The sequence below is a fragment of the Stegostoma tigrinum genome, chromosome 16 (assembly GCF_030684315.1).
Source record: "Stegostoma tigrinum isolate sSteTig4 chromosome 16, sSteTig4.hap1, whole genome shotgun sequence".
Lineage (NCBI taxonomy): Eukaryota > Metazoa > Chordata > Chondrichthyes > Orectolobiformes > Stegostomatidae > Stegostoma > Stegostoma tigrinum.
This window is the reverse complement of record NC_081369.1, coordinates 65284187-65303821: the sequence shown is the minus strand read 5'-3', so window position 1 is coordinate 65303821 and position 19635 is coordinate 65284187. Positions and strand designations below refer to the sequence as shown.

Genomic DNA, 19635 nt, shown 5'->3' with positions numbered 1-19635 from the left:
CACACACACACACAGTTCTACACACACACAGTTCACTCACTCACACACAGTTCACATACACACACACACACACACACACAGTTCTACACACACACAGTTCACTCACTCACACACAGTTCACACACACACACACAGTTCACACACACACACAGTTCACTCACACACACACAGTTCACTCACACACACACACACACACACACACACACACACACACACACAGTTCACACACACACACACACACACACACAGTTCACACACACACACACAGTTCACACACAGTTCACACACACACACACAGTTCACACACACACACAGTTCACACACACACACACACACACTCACAGTTCACTCACACACACACAGTTCACTCACACACACACACAGTTCACACACACACACACACAGTTCACTCACACACAGTTCACAAACATATATACACACAGTCCACTCACACACAGTTCACACACTCACACACAGTTCACACACTCACACACAGTTCACACACACACACACACACACACACAGTTCACACACACACACAGTTCACACACACACACACACACACACTCACAGTTCACTCACACACACACAGTTCACTCACACACACACACTGTTCACTCACACACACACAGAGTTCACTCACACTCACACACACACACACACAGAGTTCACTCACACACACACAGTTCACTCACTCACTCACTCACACACACACACACAGTCCACTCACACACAGTCCACTCACACACACAGTTCTCACACACACACACACACACACACAGTTCACACACAGTTCACACACACACACAGTTCACATACAGTTCACACACAGTTCACACACACACACAGTTCACTCACACACACACAGTTCATATACAGTTCACACACACACACACACACACACAGTTCTCACACACACACACACACACACACACAGTTCTCTCTCACACACACACACACACACTCACACACAGTTCACACTCACACACAGTTCTCTCTCTCACACACACACACACAGTTCACACACACACAGTTCACATACACACACACACACACACACACACACACACACACACACAGTTCTACACACACACAGTTCACTCACTCACACACAGTTCTCACACACACACACACACACACACACAGTTCACTCACACAGTTTCACTCACTCACACAGACACACACACACAGTTCACTCACACACACAGTTCACACACAGACACACACAGACACACACACACACACACACACACTGTTCTCACACCCTCCAATCCCCCCACACACCCCAATGTCCCCCCTCACACACGCCACTCGCGCCCACCCAACACACACTCCACTCTCCCCCGCCCCGCCATACACTCCACTCTCCCCACCCGCCACACTCTCCACTCTCCCCCCCCCCACACTCCACTCTTCCCCCCCCACACTCCACTCTCCCCCCCCACACTCCACTCTCCTCCCCACACTCTCCACTCTCCCCCCCACACTCTCCACTCTCCCCCCCCACACTCCACTCTCCCCCCCCACACTCCACTCTCCCCCCCACACTCTCCACTCTCCCCCCCCACCCCCACCCCACACACCACTCTCCCCCCCACACTCCACTCTCCCCCCCACACTCTCCACTCTCCCCCCCCACACTCCACTCTCCCCCCCCCCACACTCCACTCTCCCCCCCCCACACTCCACTCTCCCCCCCCGACACTCCACTCTCCCCCCCACACTCCACTCTCACCCCCCACTCCACTCTCCGCCACACACTCCACTCTCCACCCCCCACACAGCCCACTCGCTCAACCCCCCATACACCCCACTCCACTCTCCCCCCCCACACTCCACTCACCCCCCCAACAACTCCACTCCCCCCCAGCTCCACTCTTTCCCCCCCCACTCCACTCTCCCCCCTACACTGCACTCTCCCCACCCCCCCACACACCCCACTCTCTTCCCCCTCAAACACCCCACTCGCTCCCCCCCACACACTCCACTCTCCCCCCCACACACTCCACTCTCCCCCCGACACACTCCACTCTCCCCCCCACACACTCCACTCTCCCCCCGACACACTCCACTCTCCCCCCGACACACTCCACTCTCTCCCTCCCACATGCTCCACTCTCCTCCCCACACGCTCCACTCTCCTCCCCACACACTCTACTCTCCCCCCCCACTCACCCCACTCTCTCGACCCCCCCCACTCACCCCACTCGCTCGACCCCCCCCCACACACCCCACTCGCTCAACCCCCCCACTCGCATTACTCACTCTCACACACACAAAACCTGTTTACCCCCACACACAGAAAACCCGTTTTTCCCTCCCCCCACACACACCCCACTACCTCCGCCCCCACGTACATCCCACTACCTCCGCCCCCACGCAAACCCCACTACCTCCCTCCGCCACGCACACCCCACTCCCTTCCCCCCACCCTCCCCGCACCCCACTCCCTTCCACCCCCCACACGCACCCCACTCCCTTACACCCCCCCACACGCACCCCACTCCCTTCCACCCCCCCCACACGCACCCCACTCGCTTCCCCCACAGGCATTACCCCCCACACGCGTTGCCCCCCACACATGTGCACACTCACACAGGCACACACACACAACCTGTTTTATCCCTTCCCACCCACCACGCACATCCCACTCCCTCCCCCCCACAACACCCACTCACCCTGCAATGCACACCCCACTCGTTCCCTTCCCCCCCCCAACACGTCCCACTCACCTTCCTCCCCCCCCAACACGCCCCACTCCCTTCCTACCCCCCACACATGCCCCACTCCCTTCTTTCCCCCCCACACACGCCCCACTCCATTCCTCCCCCCCCACACACGCCCCACTCCATTCCTCCCCCCCCACTCATGCCCCACTCCCTTCCTCCCCCCCACTCCCTTCCTCCCCCCCACACATGCCCCATTCCCTTCCTCCCCCCCCACACACGCCCCACTCCCTTCCTCTCCCCCCACACACGCCCCACTCCCTTTCTTCCCCCCCACACACGCCCCACTCCCTTCCTTCCCCCCCACACACGCCCACTTCCTTCCTCCCCCCCACACACGCCCCACTCCCTTCTTCCCCCCCCCACACACGCCCCACTCCCTTCCTCCCCCTCCACTCCCTTCCTCCCCCGCTACACATGCCCCACTCCCTTCCTCCCCCCCCACACACGCCCCACTCCCTTCCTCCCCCCCACACACGCCCCGCTCCCTTCCTCCCCCCCACACACACGCCCCGCTCCCTTCCTCCCCCCCACACACACGCCCCGCTCCCTTCCTCCCCCCCCACACACGCCCCGCTCCCTTCCTCCCCCCCACACACACGCCCCGCTCCCTTCCTCCCCCCCACACACACGCCCCGCTCCCTTCCTCCCCCCCCACACATGCCCCGCTCCCTTCCTCCCCCCCCCACACACGCCCCACTCCCTTCTTCCCCTCCCCCCAACACACGCCCCACTCCCTTCCCTCCAGACTGCCTCGTCCTGCCCTCACCCTTGTACTGGAAGCAGGATTCAGAGGGTTAGGGATTCTGGAAGAGATTGTGACAAACCATCTCACAAAACAAACAGCTGCTTACAATGGGTTACTTGCCCATCGGATTACCATTAAAAATAGCAAAGTTGGTCAAAAAGAAAAATGTTCAGATATAAAAAGAAAAATGGAAGAAGCTTGGGTCTCTTTTCTCAAAGGTGATGAGCAGTTTTTATGATGTTGAAAGGGTTGGATAGTGGAGACCAAGGAAACCTGTTAAAAACCAAACAGAAATTGCTGCAGAAACTCAGCATGTTTTTCCTCTTTATAAAGGGGTGTCTGGACCTGAAATGTTCACTCTAATTTCTCTCCACAGATACTGGATCTGCTGTGTTTATTCAATGTTTCAGGTCCAGTGACCCTTATATAACGAGGAAAAACATGCTGAGTTTCTCCAGCAATTTCTGTTTTGTTTTCTGATTTCCAGCATCTGCCGGTTCTTTCAGTTTTGAAAGGAAGTGTTTCTAGTTATTGTGGGGAATAAAATTGGAGGCCATCACTACGCACTTGGAAATTTCGCAGGGACCTCTTTTGGTAGTTGGTTGGCTCGCTGAGCTGGTTTGTTGTCCCGCAGACGTTTCGTTACCGTGCTGGGTAACATCCTCAGTGCAGCCTCTGATGAAGCGTCGGTGTGTTTCCCCGCCTGTTAATTTCTTCGTGGAGCGCCAGGCCTCTAGGAACTCCCCTGCCTGACTCTGCTTTGCTTGTCCCAGGATCTTGGAGTTGTCCCAGTTGAATTGATGGCTGTCCTTATCCATGTGGATGGTCCACATAGAAAGCCATCAACAAACACATAGAACTCGACCCCGTATACGCTCCACTATGAAGGAAAACCAAAGTGAGGTAATCCAGCTCAATGGACTCCAGAGTTTAAAAAACAAGCGGGAAAGCACAACGCCACTTCATCGGAGGCTGCACTGATGATGTTACCCGGCACGGAAATGAAAAGTCTACGGAACAACAAACCAGCTCGGCGAGCCAACCAACCACATCACCCACAACCCGAGCTACAAATCTACTGCAAACCCTTAGAGACCCCTTCTCAGAGAGTGGCAGCAATATGGAACTGATTACCAGAAGAAATAGGGATGGTGAATTCCACTTGGGTCTTTAAAGGAAAGCCGGACAGACCCATAGCAGGAGCGAGACATGTTAGAAGGATCTGTTGATAGGGTTGGATAGTGAATGGGGGTAGATGGAGCAAGAAAACAAAACTGGTTCTGTTGGTCTCAAGAACCTCTTGCTATGGAGTAAATATACAGATGATTGCATACCAGTTTATTTTTCAGATTACTGATGGTATTATTTATTAGGTTATTCAATAGAGATGGCTCAGTGAGTAAAACAGAATCGCAGGCATGTCGATTCCACTCCAGAAATGTGATCATGGAAATGAGTAAAATTGGAGTACAATTAATTGATTGTGGCAGGATCTATTTCAATGGAGCAAGATTGGATCTGACCCAGGAAAACTCGAATCAGAGGTTGGTAGATCAGCTCTTGGTTTCTTTTTAAGGTTAGGACACTATTCATTGGAATTTAGAGGAATGAGAGGTGATGCTATTGAAGCATATTGGATTCTGAAGGGGCTTGACAGAGTCCCCTCATGGGAAAGTCTAGGACCAGAGGGCGCAGTCTCAGAATAAAGAGGCACCAATTTAAGACTGAAATGAGGAGAAATTTCTTTTTGCAGAAGGTTGAGAATCTTTATAACTCCTTACCACAGAGAGCTGTGGGGGGCAGAGTCCTTGTGTATGTTTAGGGCTGAGATAGTTAGATATATTATTGATCAGTCAGGGAATGCAGGGGAAAGGGCAGGAAAGTGGATGTGAGAAATGTCGGATCAGCCATGATCCTATTGGATGATGGAGCAGGTTCAGGGGCCAAATGTTCCCGCTTCTCATGATTCTATAATTGGAGTACCATCAGGAAACATCTCTGCAAGTGGAAGATTGTAGGAGTGATAAAGCCCAGAACTTCCTAGGTGTCAAAAGAAAGAGAGCAAAATGGAGCAGAGAAACAGATGTATGGTGGATAAAATAAGTGAGAATCAGACTGAGTAAGCAGAAGAATAAGGGAAGCAAGGAGGATTTAACAGGGTGACTGACAGCTATTAGAGAGAGTCATAGGCATTGAAATAGGGAAAGGGTGGGTAGGGAATGTTGGGAGCTAAAGATCTGGTGTATGCATGGAGGCAGAGAGTATTACTGAGTATGTTGCACTATCTTTGCAAAGAAGAAAGGTTCTGTCAAAGTCATTAAGTATAATAATGCAGTTAAAAGTCAAGGCAGAATCATCAGAGAAGCTTCCTGTACCTGGAATTGATATGCTACCAGCACAGGTGGAGAACCAGGGCCCATGGTTTGTGACGTGAGTGAGCAAAAACTTGGCAGGGTGGCAGAACCAGGGAGACATCTGTTCATATTCCACACCCTGAGTCTAGGGTTGGGCTGCAGTGGGGGTGTTGGAGTCTGTCTGCCATTGAGAATGAAAATGTCTGCGGGGATTGGGGTGGGAGCTGCAAAGAGGGAATGTGGGGAGAGAACGAGTGTGAGGATGGATCGGAGGAGAGTGGAAGATAAAAAAAAACCACCGTGTGGGGGCTGCGTGGCGGGTGAGGCAGGCGCGCAGCAGGGGGCTGCGTGGCGGGTGAGGCGGGCGCGCAGCAGGGGGCTGCGTGGCGGGTGAGGCGGGCGCACAGCAGGGGGCTGCGTGGCGGGTGAGGCGGGCACGCAGCAGGGGGCTGCGTGGCGGGTGATGAGAGGGATGGGATGCATTAAAGGAGAGATGCAGCGGGAAGAGAGGGAACCAGTCAGCAAAGGAAAACTCTACTAATTCGGAACTGGGAAAACTTTGATATCTCTGAGGAAATGAACCTCTTGCAAAAGCGTGTTAAATCTCTCACTTACATCTGCCAGTTTTCATTAACTGTGATTTGGGGAGAAGTGCAGTGGATGCCACAGTAATCAACATTAGCAATTATTAAATCTTAATCTGAGATTGAGATCAGAGATACAATAACTTCCTGGTTGAAATCCTCCCGCTGTACGTATGATTAATGGAGAAGATGTGGCTAGGGCGATGGCTTCATGTATGTAGGTGTGTGCGCGTGTCTGATTTTGAATATTTTTGTTAGCATGTACCTGTTGTCTCCCAATTAAAACACTTTGTGTCCATGAAATTAATGCTTTCCTTATCAGCTGTGGCTTTCTCTCGTGAGAAATGTAGAATAATCAGGAGATAACAAGGTGTAGAACTGGATAAACACAGCAGGCCAAGCAGAGTCAGAGGAACAGGAAGGCTGATGTTTCGGGCCTAGACCCTTCTTCAGAAATGGGAGAGGGGAAGGAGGGTTCTGAAATAAATAGGGAGAGAGGGGGAGGTGGAAAGAAGATGGATAGAGGAGAAGATAGGTGGAGAGGAGACAGACAGTTCAAAGAAGCAGGGATGGAGCCAGTAAAGGAGAGTATAGGTGGGGAGGTAGGGAGGAGATAGGTCAGTCCAGAGAGGACGGGCAGGTCAAGGGGGTGGGATGAGGTTAGTAGGTAGGAAATGGAGGTGCAGCTTAAGGTGAGAGGAGGGGATAGGTGAGAGGAAGGACAGGTTAGGGAGGTGGGCTCGAGCTGGGCTGGTTTCGGGATTTGGTCGTGGGGGAGGAGATTTTGAAGCTGGTGAAATCCACTTTATACCATTGGGCTGCAGGGTTCCCAAGCAGAATATGAGTTGCTGTTCCTGCAACCTTCGGGTGGCATCATTGTGGCACTGCAGGAGGCCCATGATGGACATGTCGTCTAAGGAATGGGAGGGGGAGTTGAAAAAGCTCGCGACTGGGAGGTGCAGTAGTTTATTGCGAACCGAGGGTAGGTGTTCTGCAAAGCAGTCCCCAAGCCTCCGCTTGGTTTCTCTGATGTAGAGGAGGCCACATCGAGAACAGCGATAAAGTATACCACATTGGCAGCTGTGCAGGTGAACATCTGCTTGATGTGGAAGGTCTCTTGGGGCCTGGGATGAGGGTGCAGGGGCACATGTAGGGGCAGGTATAGCATTTCCTGTGGTTGCAGGGGAATGTGTCGAGTGTGGTGGGGTTGGAGGGGAGTGTGGTCCTACTATCTCTAGAATAATCAGGGTATTGATTATTTAGGATATTGATGAATTCTTCTAATTCTGCTTCTGTCTGAGTCTGAATGCTGTGTATGTCTACACATTCTTGTGTCACACCTCACTGGGGTCGTGTACTGAAAATCAAGTCACATTAGGCCCCGAGCCAATCAGAGTGCTGTTGACAGGCAGAAGGCCTTTATCATTGACAACTGGTCAGAGTCCACCGACCAGGCAGTGACTGTGTGCACGGTCTGTGTCCAGCTCATCAGTAACCAGCTCCTCTGCTTGAACAAATAGCTGTGTAGACGCCACTTGTGATGAGTGTCGATAACCTGCTTTAGAATGTGCAGCACTCCTTCAACAATCCCTGGTCTTTAAAACAATCTTCTTCCCATTTCAGTCAATAATCAGAGAAATAAAATGATATGGTCACGACAACTTTTACTGCGGGCCAACACCTAATAAATGGTTAGTGAAAATAAAGAACTAGTTCCTGCAAATCAAAAAATTAAAAGCCTTGTGATGGGGGAAATTGTTTTGTTTCCTGGTACAATTCTAAAGACTTCATGTTCTTTTGTGGGATGTGGACAATTAGCACTTTGAAGCAATACTTCACCTGCACTTCCCAGCATCTAATAGAACATAGAACATTACAGCACAGTACAGGCCCTTCGGCCCTCGATGTTGTGCCGACTTGTCATACCGATCTCAAGCCCATCTAACCTACACTATTCCATGTACGTCCATATGCTTATCCAATGACGACTTAAATGTACCTAAAGTTGGCGAATCTACTACCGTTGCAGGCAAAGCGTTCCATTCCCTTACTACTCTCTGAGTAAAGAAACCACCTCTGACATCTGTCCTATATCTTTCACCCCTCAATTTAAAGCTATGCCCCCTCGTGCCCGCCATCACCATCCTAGGAAAAAGGCTCTCCCTATCCACCCTATCTAACCCTCTGATTATTTTATATGTTTCAATTAAGTCACCTCTCAACCTTCTTCTCTCTAATGAAAACAGCCTCAAGTCCCTCAGCCTTTCCTCATAAGACCTTCCCTCCATACCAGGCAACATCCTAGTAAATCTCCTCTGCACCCTTTCCAAAGCTTCCACATCCTTCTTATAATGCGGTCACCGGAACTGTACACAATACTCCAAGTGTGGCCGCACCAGAGTTTTGTACTGACTTGACTGTTTAGGTTTAGAGATGTTTAGGTTAGGTGGGCTATAGAGGGATGGGTCTGGGTGGGATGCTCTGAGGGTCAGCACGGACTCTGTGGGGCCGAAGGGTCTTTTTCCACAGTGTAGTTTTCTAACTCTGTCACTGAGTATTTCTGCCCTCTGTGTGACTGACTGCTTTGTTGGTGTGTAGGTACCTGGTTGATGGTGACCTTTTGCTGATTTTGGGGGTGTACTCACAGTGGACAGCAATATTGATAAGGACACCATAGTGTCTCCCTATTGCTCTGTGTGTCTCCCTGACTGAACCCTCACATGATGACCTGTATTTCCTGTATCTGAGGTTTGTAAGGGTGGCCCGGTGGCTCAGTGGTTAGCACTGCAGCCTCACAGCGCCTGGGACTCGGGTTCGATTCCCGCCTCGGGCAACTGTCTGTGGGGAGTTTGCACATACTCCCCGTGTCTGCGTGGGTTTCCTCCGGGTGCTCCGGTTTCCTCCCACAGTCCAAAGATGTGCAGGCTGGGTGGATCGGCCGTGCTACATTGCCCGTAGTGTTCAGGGGTGTTTAGATCAGGTGGGCTACAGAGGGATGAGTCTGGATGGGATGCTCTGAGGGTCAGCACGGACTTGTGGGGCCGAAGGGTCTGTTTCCAAACTGTAGGGACGCTATGGATTCTACGATTGTGGGTGGAGTCACATTTAGGAACATCTGAATGAACTAGGATCAAATCTATTTGGGAATTCAGGAGAAATCCTGATCCAAACAGCCAGAAAAATGTGGCTCATTCACAGGAAACCGGAACTACACGAGGAAACCCACTGTAGTTCGCTCACTGAGACTGGGAGAGGATAAATTGCAGAGAGAGCTACATAGAGTCACAGAGATGTACAGCACAGAAACAGACCCTTTGGTCCAACTAATCCGCGCCAACCAGATATCCTAAATTAATCTAGTCCCATATGCCAGCATTTGGCCCATTTCCCTCTAAACTCTTTCTATTCATCCAGATGCCTTTTAAATACAGTAATTGTACCTGCCTGCCCGACTTCCTCTGGCAGCTCGTTCCGTACATATACCACCCTCCGTGTGAAATGATTGCCCTTTAGGTTCCTGTTAAATATTACTGACCCCACCTCACCTTAAACCTATATCCTCGAGTTTTGGAATCCCCCCCACCCCAGGGAAAAGACCTTATCTATTCACCTTATCCAGGCCCCTCATGATTTTATAAACCTCTGCAAGGTCACCCCCTCGGCCTCCGACGTTTCAGGGAAAATAGCGCCAGCCAGTTCAGCCCCTCCCTGTGGCTTAAACCCTCCAAGATAAGGGAGGGACAAATAGAAAGGCTTGAGACTGAGGGTGGGAGGAGGTTGATGTGTACCACAAACCCTAACATGGTTTATTTGGGCCAACTGGCCTGTCTCTAGGCTATAAAATCCAGTATAATTTGCGATGTTACTTTTTTTTGTCATGCTGTTCCAGAAAATTTTAAAGAAAGGCTGTGCTTCACCTCAGTGCCCCCCACGAAATAATGAGAAATATTCTGTATTTAGAAACGAGCAAGTAAATTAAAAATGGATTGAAGCTACTTGCTAGAAAGTAGCACAGGCACCAAGTGGATTGTGTTCATTTTGAAACGTTTAGTTTCATATTAAATCAAGGTCCGTGCGCTCTGTTGCTCTGTTTATTATGTTTGTGCCTGGAGCCAAGGTCCATGTTTTTGAAGCCTTCTGTGAGGAGGTGGGTGGGAGGGGAAAGAGTTGGATGTTTTCCCTACTTTAAAAAAGGCAGAGTGTTGCACTACTGTAGCACCTTGCACATCCTCAGAGGTTGCAAAACACTTCTCAGTGAATGTTATGCTTGTGATGTGCAACGCTTTTGCAACGCAGGAGATTCAGCGACAAGCTGTGTCAGCCCCAATAACCCCTGTCTATTAAAGGATTAGTCTTCATCTTCCCGAAGGCTGGAAAGTTTCCTGCTGTTATCCTCGTGGGATTGAGTAACACTTCCCAACATTGATCCCAAATCCCGAGATTCCCACAAATCTGGGTCATGACAGTCAGCCCCTCATCGAGTCATTGGCTCCAAACGTTACCAATCCAAATTCCTGCCGCCTGCCTGGCCACAGGATTCGGCAAACGGAGAATCAGCTGATGTCCGACTGGGAATCACAGATCTTGTGGGAAGTCAGTGTTGCCTCCTGCTGGATGCAAGGTAAGATCTGCCTGTGAAGTCTTCCTGTGCAAAGGTTGGCCCACACCTTGGGCTTTGGCCTGAGGGTAGTTACTCTGGCGAGGAGGATCAGGAGGGAACAAGTATTGGGTTGTGATACAGGATGGCATTTTAATGAAATACAAGGGTGATCTCAAACTCATACCATATCATTCTGAGTCATTTAGAACTGCGCCCCGGGGAGAGTCGGCCCCTCGTGGGCCTGGTGCTTGTGTACTTGCTGCTAGCTCTTGTGCCAGGCTGTTGCTGTGCCTGGGTGGGTACTGCCCAGTGCGCCCCCCTTTGACAGGGTGGTTTAGTGTAACATCCCACGGTCACTGTTCAGTGTGAGTTGCTCGGTCGGTGGGTTTTGTACAATCAGAGGGCGCTGTCCTCGCTGCTGTGGTCTCCCATGTGTGCGTGCCGTGCTTTGGCCTGTAACTGGGGACTGAGTGGCTCAAGTCCAGAACTGTGGCACATCTTGCCGAAGCCATGAGAGCTGTCTTTGCAATGCCCCTGGCGAGTTGAATTTGAGGGATGGGTGACCTCTTGGAAGAGTCTAACAATGAGGTCATGTAAGGCCAACAGCAGCCACAAAGGGAAGTGGTGGTGTTGGCACAAAACTGGAGATACTGGGCTAATCTTTCAGAGCAGGCGCTGGTTACGGTGATATTTGATCAAGTTGTTCAAAACTGACAGTTTTGATTCTTTTCTACATTTCTGGGACGTGGAAGTTGCTGGCAAGGACTGTATTTATTGTCCATCACTAACTGCCAGTGAGTAGATGCTAGTGAAATAGATCAGGGAGAAGCTGTTTCAAGTGGCACGAATATTAAATAATACCAGAGGCAGCTGGAGAGAGTATCACTTCCCATGAGTTTTAGTGATTGTTGAGCCCTGTCTTTCAGTTTGGATAAAGAAGGAAAGGCCAGGAGAGTAGAACCAATTCAACTGCACTTTGAAAGAGTCAACAAAGATACAATGGGCTGAATGGCATCCTGTGCTACATTGGTCAATGATTCAAAATGACACAGCAGTGTCTGCCTGCCTGTCTCTGCCCCTGCCCCTGCCTGTCTCTGTCTCTGCCCCTGCCCCTGCCTGTCTCTGCCCCTGCCTGTCTCTGTCTCTGCCCCTGCCTGTCTCTGTCTCTGCCCCTGCCTGCCAATCTCTGTCTCCGCCCCTGCCTGTCTCTGTCTCTGCATGTCTGGGTGAATGCGTCTATTGAGTTTGTTTGAATGTCCTAAAGGTATCAAGGCAATAAACTGTGATTGGCTGAAATATCAGTCCTTTAAATCCATTAAGAGAATGTTGGGAGTGCCCCGAATTGAAAATGTGAAGATTGAAATAATATAAAGATTAGTGTGGAGTAAATGAATATACTGCGTCTGAAATCCATGGCTGTACATGATAGCAGGAGAACGCTTTGGGACTATTGGTCATAATTCTATTTGTTTTAAAATAGTCATGGAAAAGGATATGCCTTCCATAAAAGTTAAATTTTTCAATGGGAGTAAGTCAAATCTTAATGGTATGTGACAAGTACTTCAAAAATTGATTGGATAGAGTGTTTGCAGGTGAAGGGACATCAGACAAGTGGGAGGCTTTCAAAAGTGTGATAGTGTGAGTTCAGAGGCATCATGTTCCTGTGAGAGTGAAGGATAAGACTGGTAGGATTAGAGAACAAAGGATGAATAAAGATATTGAGATTCTAGTCAAGAATAAAAAGAATCATGTATTGGACATAGGCAACTGGGTTCAAATGAACCTCTTGAATGGTATAGAGAGTGTAAGGGCATTCTTAAGAGGGGGATCAGTAAGGCTAGGAGGGAGTATGAGATAACCTTATCTGCCAAGGCTAAGGGTAATCCAAAGAGATTCTACAAGTATATAAAAAGCAAAAAAGCAACTAGAGAGAGTAGGGCTTCTTAAAGATCAAAAGGTCAACTTTGTGTTGAACCTCAGGAGATGGGAGAAATATTAAATGAATATTTCACTGATAATGGGAACTGCAGATGATGGAGAATCCAAAATAATAAAGTGTGAAGCTGGATGAACACAGCTGGCCAAGCAGCATCTTAGGAGTACAAAAGCTGACGTTTCGGGCCTAGACCCTTCATCAGAGGGGGGTATGGGGAGAGGGTTCTGGAATAAATAGGGAGAGAGGGGGAGGCGGACCAAAGATGGAGAGAAAAGAAGATAGGTGGAGAGCAGAGTATAGATGGGGAGGTAGGGAGGGGATAGGTCAGTCCAGGGAAGACGGACAGGTCAAGGAGGTGGGATGAGGTTAGTAGGTAGGAAATGGAGGTGCAGCTTGGGGTGGAAGGAAGGGATGGGTGAGAGGAAGAACAGGTTAGGGAGGCAGAGACAGGCTGGACTGGTTTTGGGATGCAGTAGGGTGAGGGAAAGAGCTGGGCTGGTTGTGTGGTGCACTGGGGGGAGGGGACGAACTGGGCTGGTTTTTGGATGCGGTGGGGGTAAGGGAGATTTTGAAGCTGGTGAAGTCCACATTGATACCATTGGGCTGCAGGGTTCCCAAGCTATTCCTGCTATTCCTGAGTTGCTATTCCTGCAACCTTCGGATGGCATCATTGTGGCACTGCAGGAGGCCCATGATGGACATGTCGCCTAAGGAATGGGAGGGGGAGTTGAAAAAGCTCGCGACTGGGAGGTGCAGTTGTTTGTTGCGAACCGAGCGGAGGTGTTCTGCAAAGCGGTCCCCAAGCCTCCGCTTGGTTTCCCAAATGTAGAGGGAGCCACACCGGGTGCAATGCATACAGTATACCACATTGGCAGATGTGCAGGTGAACATCTGCTTAATATGGAAAGTCATCTTGGGGCCTGGGATGGGGGTGAGGGGGGAGGTGTGGGGGCAAGTGTAGCTCTTCCTGCGGTTGCAGGGGAAGGTGCCGGGTGTGGTGGGGTTGGAGGGGAGTGTGGAGCGAACCAGGGAGTCATGGAGAGAGTGGTCTCTCCGGAAAGCAGACAAGGGTGGGGATGGAAAAATGTCTTGGGTGGTGGGGTCGGATTGTAGATGGAGAGACCACTCTCTCCATGACTCCCTTGTTCGCTCCACACTCCCCTCCAAACCCACCACACCCGGCACCTTCCCCTGCAACCGCAGAAAGTGCTACACTTGCCTCCACAGCTCACCCCCATCCCAGGCCCCAGGATGACTTTCCATATTAAGCAGATGTTCACCTGGACATCCGCCAATGTGGTATAATGTATCCATTGTACCCGGCGTGGCTTCCTCTACATTGGGGAAAGGGGACCGCTTTCCAGAACACCTCCGCTCAGTTCGCAACAAACAACTGCACCTCCCAGTCGCGAACCATTTCCACTCCCCCTCCCATTCTCTAGATGACATGTCCATCATGGGCCTCCTGCAGTGCCACAATGATGCCACCCGAAGGTTGCAGGAACAGCAACTCATATTCCGCTTGGGAACCCTGCAGCCCAATGGTATCAATGTGGACTTCACAAGCTTCAAAATCTCCCCTTCCCCCACTGCATCCCAAAACCAGCCCAGTTCGTCCCCTCCCCCCACTGCACCACACAACCAGCACAGCTCTTCCCCTCGCCCCACTGCATCCCAAAACCAGCCCATCTCTTCCCCTCCCCCCACTGCATCCCAAAACCAGCCCAGCCTGTCTCTGCCTCCCTAACCTGTTCTTCCTCTCACCCATCCCTTCCTCCCACCCCAAGCCGCACCTCCATTTCCTACCTACTAACCTCATCCCACCTCCTTGACCTTTCCATCTTCCCTGGACTGACCTATCCCCTCCCTACCTCCCCACCTATACTCTGCTCTCCACCTATCTTCTTTTCTCTCCATCTTCGGTCCGCCTCCCCCTCTCTCCCTATTTATTCCAGTTCCCTCCCCCCATCTCCCTCTCTGATGAAGGGTCTAGGCCTGAAACGACAGCTTTTGTGCTCCTGGGATGCTGCTTGGCCTGCTGTGTTCATCCAGCTTCACACTTTATTAAATGAATATTTACGTCAGTTTTTACTGTGGAGAAAGAAATGGAGGCTGGAGAATGCAGGGAAGTAAACATTACTGTTTTGAAAACTGTTTACATTACAGAAAAGGAAATGCTGGAGGTCTTAGAAAACGTAAAGCTGAATAAATCTCTGGGACTGGATCTATTGTATCTCGGGACGTTGTGGGAGGTTAGGGAGGAGATTGCAGGGACACTTGCAGAAATATTTGTATCATCGATAAATATGGCTGAGGTTCTGGAAGACTGGAGAGTGGCTCACGTAGTGCCTTTGTTTAAGAGATGTAAGGAGAAGCTTGGCAACTGTAGACCTGTGAGTCTGACATCTATAGTCGGTGGGTTGTTGGAGGTGATTTTGAAAGATGGGATTTACATGCATTTGGAGAAGCAAGGAATGATTAGTGATAGGTAGCATGGTTTTGTGAAGGAAATCATCTCTCCACAAACTTGATTGAGTTTTTTGAGGTAGTAACCATGAAGATTGATGAGGGAAAAGCGATAGATATTGTTTACTTGGACTTTAGTAAAGCCTTTGATTAGGGTTCCATATGGTAAACTGATTAGAAAAGTTTAATCACATGGTTTCAGGGTGAACTTGCCACTTTGAATGTTTGAACAGCACAAACAGCTCAAACCCTTTTCTTGACGGTGTGTGGCGACGGCATGGAGCAGAGGCTGAGGACCTGGGCTGACAGTGTCAGGACACATTAGTCACAGTGAAGGACAAGCAGGCGCTAGAGGAATTCAGGACGAGAACAGATGATTGAATTCACTGGGCTCTATCTTTGCAGCAGAATAATAATTGAGTCAAATAGTGAAGGGAATAATTACAGCCAACTGTGCTTTTCTGCTCAATGGGATGGCCACCTATTTCGACGATTCAAAGAACAGTTAACAGACAGGACCCACTGAGGCCAGCGCTGAAATACTGGAGGGTTGGAAAGGATGAAGTGATTAAATTAAGGTGGAGTTGGAGGGAGAAATGACGTGCTGCAGCCCCCTAGAGCTCACCTCCCCCCAATGCATTGAGGCTGTAGACGGACACCTTGTGCTGCTCCTCCAAGGACATGTGAGGAGTGGTACAGCCCCATGCCCGTCCTCCCTCTCCCAGCTTGGCCCACAGCAGTTTGTTGGCGCTCAGCCCTTTGTGTTTATCAGTGTTACTTTGCAAGTAGCTGAAACCACTGATTTCCTTGGCCAACTGCCTTTGCTCTCTCTGCCACAGTGTACAAATGTTATTTTGAGATGATCCATCCCCAGGCAACGGTTGGTCATTGTGTGAAAGACAACATTAAACACTGAGGCTTTCTTCCCACAGCTAATGTATCTTTGACATCTGGGATTAGGCTCTGATTTTGATGAGAGATTTAAACCTTCGGTTGGGAAGGATGGAGGGAGAGAAAGAGAGCAACTTTCTTTATTTATTCATGGGCCATGAATATCACTGGCTGGGCCTCAGTTTATTGCCCATTCCATGAATTAATAAAAACTGTTGCCCCTTGAGAAGGTGGGGGTGAGCTGCCTTCTTGAGCTGCTGCAGTCCATGTGGGTTGACCCACTATGCCATTAGGGAGGGAATTCCAGGATTCTGATCCAGTGACAGTGAAGGAACGGTGGTACATTTCCAAGGCAGGATGGTGTATGGCTAGGAGGGGAGCTTGCAGGGGATGGTGTTCCTGTGTATCTGCTGCCCATGTCCTTCTAGATGGAAGTGGTTGTGTGTTTGGAAGGTGCTGTCTGAGGGTCTCATGAGAATTTCTGCAGTGCACCTTGTAGATAGTACACGCTGCTGCTACTGAGTGTCAGTGGTGGAGGGAGTGGATCCTTGTGGATGTGGTGCCAATCAAGCGGCTGTTTTGTCCTGGATGGTGTTGATACCACTGAGAATTTGTTCAGCTCCATCAGTCTGAGTGGTCAGTCAGATGCTGAGGGTTGAGTCCAATTTGAGGCGGACTTCTGCAGTTGAATTGCTTAGATTAATGTTAACTGGCAAAGCTATGTTACACCGCCTATGGAATTTGGCGTTTGTCAATGTTCATTGTTTATTTGGCAATCGCTGGGTTTTTTTTTGACTTTGTAATTTGAAGAAGCATCTCTTTGTTGGAGGTGGTTTGGAGTGATACAGCCAGATTCCCTTCCACGCAATGACAGCTGTGTCAGCCTCTGTCTGTTTTCACAGGGGCCACGCAGATACCTGTGTCTTAGAGCTTACACCAGGAATTCACAATCACAGCTGGTAGGGAAGGGTTTGTCGCCCTGGACTTGCTCAGCTCAGGTCTCTCTTTACAAAGACCTAATTAACCGCTCATTTCCCCAAGGCCACACAGCCTCTGCCATCCTTACTTGACTTCACCATGAAATCCCGGAGTTTGGTGACCTCCCTCTTCCCATCATCCCAACCAGTAGCCTGATAAAAGAGGAAAAGTAGTGACAACCAGCTGTGATGGTGGTATTCCTGGAGGATTCATCTCGAGATCTGTCACTCCGAGTGCAGTATCCGAATATTCCTTTTCCCACAACATGAACAAATCTTTCTGTTGGTAAGGGAAGTGATGTTTCACTGTCTGTTAAACAACTGGAAACATTAACCGTTTCTTTCTCCATAAATGCTGCTGGAGACGCCGACTTTCTCTCACTATTTCTGTTTTTCTTTTCGCATTTCCAGCTTCTGTAGTTTCTGCTGGAGCTTAATTTTCCATCACTAATGTTTCTGTAATAAATCGGAGCGACCAGTGAAAACCAAAGCAACAGATTTTATTTTCCATTGATTCTGCGATGTTTCTGCCTGGTTTTTCCACAGCGTCCTCAAAATCCCCCAGGACAAATCCCAATAGCTGCCCAGATCAGGAGCTCTCTGCAGCTGCTAGTTGTACAGACTGGTTGAACTTGGCGAACTTACTACAGATTGTGCATTCAGTCTGGGACTGAGCCAGTCATTATAGCTTGATTCTGTATAAGTTGTGCTGGGTGTGTTTAAATTAATTCGACGAGCACTGTAGCAGGCGGTGTTTTTATCAATAGCACCCCTGTTTCTTTCAGCTAGTACAGTATCAGGGTGAAACAGGAACAGAAAGTGCTGGAGAAACTCAGCAGGTCTGTGGAGAGAAAGCAGAATTGATAACTCTTCATCAGAACTGACGGGTAACGAGGAAGTAATGGTCTTTGTGCTGAAGACAAGGCGAGGGAGAATAGGGGAAAGGGAGAAGTGTATGGAGCAGTGGAGATGGAATCAGAGAGAGACAGAGATATGAGAGAAGTAGATAACAACACTGCTGGCCTTGTATACATCTCTTTTGATGGTGAATGTTACCAGTCTGATGTGCACAATATATTTTTCTGTAAAAGTGCAATTGACTTGCTTCGGTTGTTGGAGGAACTTGTTGAGGTCACTCGGAGTTTAATTGTTATTTGGTGATTGGGTTAGTGTGATATCTATGCTGTAATGGAGCTGACAGATTCACAGTGCACCCAGCACTTTGTATCAGTAACAAAGTGTGACATTAGCAGTTGTTAGTGTGAGATCTCTCTTGACTCTGTTCCAGTGAAGTCAGGATCAGGAAGGTGATGTGAATGTACAGGATTAAAAACCTTGATTCGCTGTGTGAGATTTTTAGATGTGTAATCACAAGATGCATTTTCTGTGGCTTCTGAAAAATGTAGTAGTTGAGTCAAAAGCACATCCCCTGGTTTTTATTTTGTTTTATTTCTGCCGCAATGGGTCGGGTCGGACTGGTCAGGGAACGGAGCAGACTGTGAGATGGAGGGGCAGCGTGAGTGTGTGTGTTACTCTCTCTCCAGAATACTTATTAGATTTTATTAGAAATGTTCAGGGACCTGTGGAGAGTAGGGTGGGAGTAACAGTTTTGGTGGAAGGGGTGACTGTACAATGGGGAACATGATGAATGTAGCAAGTGCTGCTGAGTTATGTCAGATAGAATGTGGTCGCCATTTACAGGGGACACCTACACAGGTCAAAGTCACAGCCTGGCACCAAATTAACGAAAGAACTGCAAACACACATGAGGAGAAACATACCCATCCAGTACCTGATTTGGGGACCTGATGTGTGTGGCCTGACAGGATGCTGCAGCCTCTGAGGTGGAAACCGAGAGAGAAACTGCAGGGTCAGGGGGTAAAGGTCAGAGCAGTTTTAATGGGGGAGCTGCTGGGACCAGTCAAGGTGCTTACTACAGATGGACAGAATGCACATCTGCGCTGAATGGTCTCCTTCTGAGTGGAATGTTTTGTGATCATTGAACAATGAACATAGTAAGGGTGATGGTAGTCAGACCATTTGTATTTATCTGCAAATTTTGTGGAGAAGGGGAATGAACAAGAACGAGGAGGCAGCCTGGACATTCCAGCTGGTGATAGGACGAGAGCAAAGCACGGTCCAGCCTGAAGCCCATTCTGATTGGCTGAATGTCCAGCCATTGCAGAAAGTGACAAATCTGGGGACTAGACCAGAAAGTAACACGGTCAGTTATGACTTCCCTTATCCTTTTATGGGATGTGAGAGTCACTGACCAGGCCAGCTTTTGTTGCCCATCTTTAACTGTCCTTGAGCTGGTGTCTTGGTGTCAGAGGGCAGTTAAGAGACAACACAT

General features: G+C 49.6%; 2 protein-coding genes across 6 annotated transcripts in view; one reads left to right on the top strand and one right to left on the bottom strand.

Annotated features, from left to right (window-relative positions):
- The window catches only part of LOC125460101 (transcription initiation factor TFIID subunit 4-like), a 445881-nt gene that overhangs the window by 88659 nt on the left and 337587 nt on the right, over positions 1-19635 (bottom strand). The window lies entirely within an intron of this gene.
- LOC125459841 (BTB/POZ domain-containing protein KCTD15) overlaps positions 1-19635 on the top strand; it is a 70713-nt gene that overhangs the window by 31563 nt on the left and 19515 nt on the right. The window contains exon 1 of one of the 5 annotated variants that reach the window (XM_048546772.1): positions 10615-11033. The exons of 1 other annotated variant lie outside the window; for it this stretch is intronic. In XM_048546772.1, coding sequence (XP_048402729.1) covers positions 10973-11033 — 61 coding nt within the window. In that variant the 5' untranslated portion in view covers positions 10615-10972. Of the gene's footprint in view, positions 1-10614; positions 11034-18244; positions 18328-18694; positions 18799-19635 lie in introns of those variants that run through there. 3 more of the 5 variants (XM_059651558.1, XM_048546774.2, XM_048546773.2) reach the window with 3 other exon arrangements.